The 7,935-nt window shown below is 35.1% G+C and overlaps 2 protein-coding genes across 6 annotated transcripts in view; both read right to left on the minus strand.

Annotated features, from left to right (window-relative positions):
* Positions 1-326: 326 nt before the first annotated feature.
* LOC130548626 (natural killer cell receptor 2B4-like) overlaps positions 327-7,935 on the minus strand; it is a 12,642-nt gene continuing 5,033 nt past the window's right edge. The window contains exons 1-6 of one of the 5 annotated variants that reach the window (XM_057325524.1): positions 2,461-2,610; positions 1,963-2,286; positions 1,227-1,520; positions 1,029-1,142; positions 877-944; positions 327-386 (exon numbers count right to left, since the gene is read on the minus strand). In XM_057325524.1, coding sequence (XP_057181507.1) covers positions 339-386; positions 877-944; positions 1,029-1,142; positions 1,227-1,520; positions 1,963-2,286; positions 2,461-2,554 — 942 coding nt within the window. In that variant the 5' untranslated portion in view covers positions 2,555-2,610 and the 3' untranslated portion in view covers positions 327-338. Of the gene's footprint in view, positions 948-1,028; positions 1,143-1,226; positions 1,521-1,962; positions 2,287-2,460; positions 2,611-7,935 lie in introns of those variants that run through there. The other 4 variants (XM_057325523.1, XM_057325521.1, XM_057325520.1 and 1 more) reach the window with 4 other exon arrangements.
* LOC130549205 (natural killer cell receptor 2B4-like) overlaps positions 6,902-7,935 on the minus strand; it is a 5,572-nt gene continuing 4,538 nt past the window's right edge. The window contains exons 2-4 of the mRNA XM_057326425.1: positions 7,669-7,914; positions 7,472-7,585; positions 6,902-6,947 (exon numbers count right to left, since the gene is read on the minus strand). Of these exons, the coding sequence (XP_057182408.1) occupies positions 6,937-6,947; positions 7,472-7,585; positions 7,669-7,914 (371 nt within the window). The 3' untranslated portion in view covers positions 6,902-6,936. The remainder of the gene's footprint in view (positions 6,948-7,471; positions 7,586-7,668; positions 7,915-7,935) is intronic.

Genomic DNA, 7,935 nt, shown 5'->3' on the forward strand with positions numbered 1-7,935 from the left:
GTAATACCTTAGCTTGGCTTTGTTTGTGCGTCAAAAAATATTTATATATGAGATATGTTCATTTTTTTCTAAGGTCATTCCAGGTACACATCCCTGAATGTGAGCCCTGACATTTGCATGTTATCACTAGGTTCAGGCAAATTAGATGGGAACGATTATTCGTTTCTTTGCAGGTGGTATGGCTTTGTCGTCATATAGTGACTGTATTATACTCCATGTAATCTTAGATCATGTAAATGCATCATTACAAACAGCTGAACGATAACAAATATGTGCTGCTCTGTTCAATGAACTCACAACCAGCCAAAGTTATATAAAAATAATTCATTTTATTCATATCATGTCACTACACTCGAGTATTCTGTGTGATTTGCTTCAACAACATTCTGTAAAAAAAAACAGAAATTAAAAACCAAAGATTAAAGTAAGGACTGAATAAACGAGATGAATTTCACACACTTAGCAAGAAAACATGCCAGACAATAATAGACTAAAGCAAAAATAGTACAAGCACAATAGTGCATAGACGTAGCCAGGATGTAAAGTGACGTTTCTGTCTATTTGGTTTGATATGGTATTGTGTTTTCATTGAATCTCAACCGGCGAAGCATCATTCCAAAAATAAAAGGTTGAGTTGTTTTCAAGGCTGGGTCTGGGTTGTTTCAACCCTAAATTCTTGGTTGTTTTAAATATAAACGTATAAATATAACAATTTTCTGGTTACATTTACCAAACAGGTTATCTCTTTTAGACCCAACACTGGGTGACTGCAAAAAACTGATACAAGCAGACACACTAATGTTGATCATGCATACAATATAATACTTTAGCCAAACAATACAAAGAAGAAACAGATAATAATGTAAAATATCTTACCGTATTATGAAACTGTTGTGTAGAGATGTTTGGCTCCGTGTAAAGTACCTCTTCCTCCAGAGTCTGATCTGCTTAAAAAATAATAATCACATATTTAACCTCAAAAATGTTCACATTGGTTAGTATTATATATTTTTGCATGTAAAACTTGCCATGTTTTGATGGCTTTTTACACTTTTTGAAGCGCCAGAATAGAAATACACTTATGACCACCGGCAACATCACAGCGACAGCTATCAGCACTATGAAATGTGAAGGTAGGGGATCTGTAAAGCAAAAGATAAAACAGTCATTGTTGTCTGTCTTATGACTGAAATCTTTCTGATTTACAACTTTCATCACAGTCTTACCTGAACACGGCTGACAGACATCATTGATGTTGAGATGTTGTGTGTGGTTTGTGATGGGATTGTTGATGACACATCTGTATGTGTTTGTATCCTGATATTCCACCTCCAGAGGTAGAGAGAGTCTGATGATGAGATCAGACACACTGATGCTGGACAATAAACTCTTTCCTTTGTACCAGGAGAGACTCACACGTGTCACATTCATCACTGAACACAACACAGAACAATTTGATTTTGGAGATCTTTCTGATGATGAAGAACAATCTCTGTTGATGACCGGAACGGGGAAATGAACTGAAATTAAAAAGTATTAAATTAAATAAATGTTTCAGGAATTAATAAACATCATGCATGGTTCTCTATCATGCAGGTATATATTGTAAAAAATATAAACCTCCATATCTACACCACCATGACAAACACAACTTCATAAAGCAGTTTTTGCACATAATTGACGGTTTGAAAGGCAATGATGTATTGAATTTCTTTAAATCTTTTTTATTCTCTTTCTACAATTTAATATACAGACTTCTTTTTCATTTGTGAATAACAAAGATTGTTGTTTTCTGTTACAATCTATTACAATCCATCAATCATTTTTTCTCTTTCTAAATGTGGGTTAATCCCTTGTTTTTCGGATTTGCTAATCTAAAACAGAATATAAAAAAAATATTTAATCTAAATTATTCTATTATAAATCAATTTTAAACTATAAAACACACATACGTTTACTCACCATAGACAGTAACATTGAATGTCTTGTATGAAGTTCCTGTTAAACTAATGACTGTTAATTTATAAAGTCCAGAGTCTGTGATTGTGATGTTTGTGATGGTGAGAGATCCAGTCTGACTGTCCAGCTTCAGTCTGTCTCCAAATGTCTTATTACTGTCAAACATATCAATGCTTTGCTTATATATTTCAGCTATATTAGTCTCTTGTGCTCCAAACCTCCACCGTATGTAATCTTGTGTCTGTATGTGAGTGAGATGAGTGTGAAGAGTGACAGAATCTCCCTCCATCACTGACTTCACTTCATCTCCATCAACACCAAACACACCTGCAGAACATAAAACCCACCCATTTATTAAACAAAAAACATGTCAGAAATCAAACAGCATGTTATTGACTGTAAATTTCCATCTTAACAAGTCTTGAATGCAGCTTTTACATTACTAACCCAAATACATCAAATAAAATCTTCATATTCCTTCAAAGAAAATACATCACATACCATTCATGAGCAATAAATACAGGCAGAAAAAACACTGTATGATCTTCTGATAATAACTCCACATAGCATAAAAACAAATCCAGAGAGAAAACATCCAATATAGAGAAATAATCCAACAACATGCAGTGACACGGCTCACAGACAGGTAATACACGTGTCTGCTCTCTCACATCAGTTCATGTTCTCAGTTTAACTCCTCCTTCTCTTAAAAAAAAGTGAAATAATCGTTCAAGACAAATATCACTCTCAGGTTTATGTGAAGAGCAATGCTGCTGTTTTAACATAAGTAGATTTCCATTTAAAACTCCAACAGCTGAACTTGATAGTATATAGTTTATATTTTCTTTATATTGCAAAGTCATGTTTGTTTTCAGCATATATGTGTCCAGTGTTGCAGTAGAGCATCTATTCTATTATTTACGTTTCAACTGCACCTGCGGATTAATAATTAATGATGGGTGGATATTCCCTTAAGGGAAGTCAACTTAAGTTATTTTTTAGGAAATCAATTTACAGGTGAAGAAGGTTTCTTGTTCCATGTAAATTTGATGGTTTAACGTCCCTTGATAAGGATTTCCTTACAGATGCGAGTGAGCATTGTGACCACTGCTTTACATCTAAACCCAATGCACCTGCACACAGATAAAATTAAATACAGAGCACTGCATTCACTCAACATTCATCAAATATTGACCTTGCATTTAGACGAATCTGTTTATTAAAGTAATGTCTGTTTAGATCAACCTTTCTTTGTCTGAGACGTGAATGGTGATTGGCTGTGCTGTGTTGGGGAGAAAAAATAGCACCTCCTTTTTTTACATCTAAAGCTCCCGGAGGTCTGTTTCCTGTTCAGCAAAGATATTTATCTTATTCTGTATGTGCAAACCATCACCTGTTTTTATTCTCACATGAATAACCTTTTAATCTTTGGCATGTAGTACAGCCGTTGTTCTGATCAAAACTAATTTACCATTGATATGTGCAACTGGTGCTGGTGGTCATTTGTGGGTGAGACCCCCTGTATGATCTCTTTCCATTTGTTTACCTTTCAGTGAATTACTGAAAAAAATGATTTTGTAGGTTAATGTCTTGCCAAGAACCCAAATGTTTTTTGTCCTTGAGTCTATGATTCTTAATTTAAAACCACCGACGTCAAGCTGTGTGAAGCTGTATCATTTTTCTTCTTCATCTCTTGAAACTTAAGTAAGTTCGGTTAATGCCCAAAGGGCACAAGAACCAGTTTTGTTTGTTCCTTGTGTAAATGACTCCATTCACTCCACAATATCAGTCGTGAGAACTAAAGGTTGAAAAATGATTTTTCCGTACACTGTGCAACAAGGAGCTTTTACCTTTGTTATAAGCTGCATTCTGGAAACATCACTAAACACATTGAAGTACCGGTCTTGTATCATTCTCACAACCGTTGTTTCCACTGAAGCGAAGGGGTCAGGGGGTTCACATGAGCTTGTGAGAAAATGAAGTTTCCCACTCTCGCTGTGGTAGAAACACTGTTTACGAAGTAAAAACCGCAGACACGTTTACTGCATGTATCCAGTAATACACCTGATGCTGTTTTCAACCAAATACAACAAGACCACTGCTTGAAGTTGTGCTAGATTCCATACTGGCCCAAAAACCAGACCACCAGACATCAAACGCTGACATGCACACTGAGCCAGAGTGGGTCAAGGTGCACAAAGACCCGCTTAATACGTTTCCTGACATTTAATCTACCAACCATGTGTTTGTGCACGATATTAAAATGTACATTTGTAGTGATGGATGTTTGCTCCTCTTGATTTGTAGGCCAGATATTACTGCGAGAGAACATCATAAACTATATCAGTGCAGCATCCACACATTAAACATTTTACTTTAAAGGAGTCACCAAACAATATTTATGTCAATGGCTGATATCGACACACACACATATTTACAAATATATGACATAATGACAATAACATCAAATGAGTCTAAAGAAAGGCTGACATTGAAAATGTATTCAGGTCGTAAGACTCATAACAGATAAGTATACGGATGCTTCCTCCCTTTAGTCATGAGGATAGTCATCTTTTGCAGGTTTCACTTCTCCCTTGTCATGTGTTGTGTGACTAATCCTGACCCGCAGGAAATCATTTAAATTAATTGTATTTTAATATTTCTACATAGCAGGTAGTTCAAATTAATGAATTAATTTTAATGAACAGTATGCGGTCTTCTAGCTAAACAGAGCTTCTGACATCAGCTGTCAATCATTTATAACCTCGTTTCTCCTAGACCACATCCTGTGAATGTCACACAGAGCTTTTCACATCAACGTCACAGAACCAATCGTCTGTAGAAACTGTCCTGACTGCAATGAACCTTTTGTTCAACAGAACGGTCATGTGGATGTTAAAGGGTTTTAGGAACCATAAAGCCTGATAAAGAACCTTTAGGGACTTTTTTAAGCTTGCATGTAATGATGGAACACGCATTACATTGATGTCTCTGTACACAAACCTTTAAACAAACATCAGCTGCATGGACAGCTTGAGTACACATTTGATCTCTCATCAGTATCCTAGAGGTGGAGGATGTAGGCTGAACCCTTCATGATGGCATGTGACACATAGCCACAACACTCATTTTAATATTCAGCCCCTGATCAATTATGTCCTATAACACCAGCTGGCTGTTAAGAGACTCTTATGGTGTACAGAGTGTTTTATTTATTATATAGAGCAATTATTCATTATAATATTGCAACATTTTTGTCAGGCACCTAAAAGCATTAAGTTAAACTTTTTAGATAAGTGGACAAGGTGCAGAGCAGCTCGTGTCACAGCGCCCTCTGTTGATACCTTGATAAACATGCAGGAACATTATTGCAAATGGCAAATATTCAACAGGCTACACAGAAATATTCTCCCATTTCATTTTTTTATTGTTCTTACAATCTGATATTTTTAAATTGTGTTTTATGCAAGTTCATTTTATGTTCCAATGTGCTAATATTGCCAAAACTAAAATTACAATCACAGGCAATGGAAAACTGCAAATATTGCTGCTCAACTTGAAAAAAAGACAGTTACTACAGAAATGGTTTTGGCACTTGAGGTTTTAAATGATTTTTGAGTCTTATTTTTACTGCACAGAATACTTTCCCACTTTGATTTGTTCACACCTGCTGAATAAAGTGCAGATCACTCGCATAGTTATGAAAACGTTATTTAAAAAATTAATTAACGTACCTGATTACTTTCAATCAGAGAGTAAACTACAGAAGCTACTGACCACAATGTGGTTAAAAATGCAGTAATAAACGTTTCTCGTGTTCACACATACTGCATGTGTGTATTAGAAATCTTCAAAAGAAATGTGGCGTCACTGGAAATAATACAATCAGAAAGAATCATAAATATTGCTTAAGTTACAAAATGCTGGAGGAAACCGTAAATTCACTAAAATGAAGGTCCTTCATAACAAAGGGAAGTTGTAAATAAAGTTATAAAGCGAGATGTTAAGCTTACAAACTGTCTTTCCACAACTTTCTTTAAGAACAACGAGGAACATCCTACACAACCAATAAGAGCTTCATCTTTCAAAAGAACTAGCAGCTGATCTGTGAGTACAATAAAGATGAACAACATGCCTACATGTCTTTATCTAATGCATTCTTTGTGTTGTAAACAGGTTTCATGTGAATTAAACCATGGGAAACGTTGTTAAAAAACATATATTCATATTTTGATCCTGAAATGATGAAAAGCCACTTGCAGTAAAACGGGTGCTCTTGTCTTGCTTGTTCATAGTTCCTTCTGTCTCATCCACCATAACCTCCTAGTTGTTCAGTGCAATATATCAGTGCAATATCTTTACTCTTACGCTTTATGTAAATACATATTATTATATTTTATGGTTATAAAAATGTACAGTTCACAATTATAATATACAGTACTTACTAGGCACACTTGCACATTACTAAACCGAGCCTTTGTATATTATTATTATTTCTATCCTCTTAGCCTCATATTTATTTTTATTCATTTCTATTTCTCCTGTTATGTGTATACTGTGTGTTTAAGAGCTCCTGTAAGCAGAACAAATTCCTTGTGTGTGCACACTTGGCGAATAAAGCTTATTCTGATTCTGATTCTGATTCTGAACATCACTCCATAAACTCCAGTTATGACCAGCAGCACAACCAGCAGATGCAGGTTTCCTTTGTTCTGCAACGAACCAACAGAAAACAGTCAATAGTATTTGGACAAGAAATTAAATAAGACACAAGACAATGTGAACACACTGAAATGAATATATTATAATATATAATGAATGTAGGCTTTATATCATTTTACCAAGACACATGCAATCTTAGATCATGTGAATATATATTATATTATTATAAATAGCTGATCAATATTTGCAAAAATGTGTACAGTGTGTTCAGTGAACTCACAACAAGTCGTAGTATTGAAATTCACTACACAGGCTTCACCAACATTCTATTTAAAAAGAAAAGAACAGAAATAAAACAGTCACTGAATTACAACTGAGAAGACAACTTACCAGAGAATAGACTAAAGTAGAAAAAGTGCAAGCACAATGTGCATAAAGACATACTGTAAAGCTTTCTTTGTACAGTACACTCTAAAAATGATGCATGCGGGTTATTTTTTTAACTCTGGGTTGGGTCAAACAAGGGACATACCAAACCATTATCATTTATCATGGTGTGTGCGGGTGACTGTGTTTCTTTATTCATAACATTCAATAAAAATGACACAAGCAGACACACTAAAATATACTGTATATGAATAATAACAATTCAACCAACACAAAGAAAAAACAACATTAAAATCTCTCACCGTATTATGAAACTGTTGTGTAGAGACATTTGGTTCTGTGTAAAGTATTATTTCTATTAACTGCTTAAAAAATAAGAATCACATATTTAACCTCAAAACTGTCCATATTCATTAGTAATATTTTTATGTCAGTGTTTATATTGTTGCATGTAAATACTTGCCTTTTCTTTGTGGATGGTAACACTTTTTGAAGCGCCAGACTAGAATTACACTTATGACCACCAGCAACATCACAGAGACAACTATCAGCGATAATAAACGTGAACGCAGGAGGTCTGTAATGCACAAACATAAAACAGCCATTATTGTCTTTCTTATGACTTAAATTTGACCATTTCCCAACTTATGACTGTCTCACCTGAACACGGCTGACAGACATGAGTGATGTTGAGATGTTGTGTGTGGTTTGTGATGGGATTGTTGACGACACATCTGTATGTGTTTGTGTCCTGATATTCCACCTCCAGAGGTAGAGAGAGTCTGATGTTGAGATCAGACACACTGATGCTGGACAATAAACTCTTTCCTTTGTACCAGGAGAGACTCACACGTGTCACATTCATCACTGAACACAACAACACACATTTTGACACTGAAGATCTTTCTGATGATGAAGAACATTGAG

The sequence above is a fragment of the Triplophysa rosa genome, linkage group LG25 (genome assembly GCF_024868665.1).
Source record: "Triplophysa rosa linkage group LG25, Trosa_1v2, whole genome shotgun sequence".
Lineage (NCBI taxonomy): Eukaryota > Metazoa > Chordata > Actinopteri > Cypriniformes > Nemacheilidae > Triplophysa > Triplophysa rosa.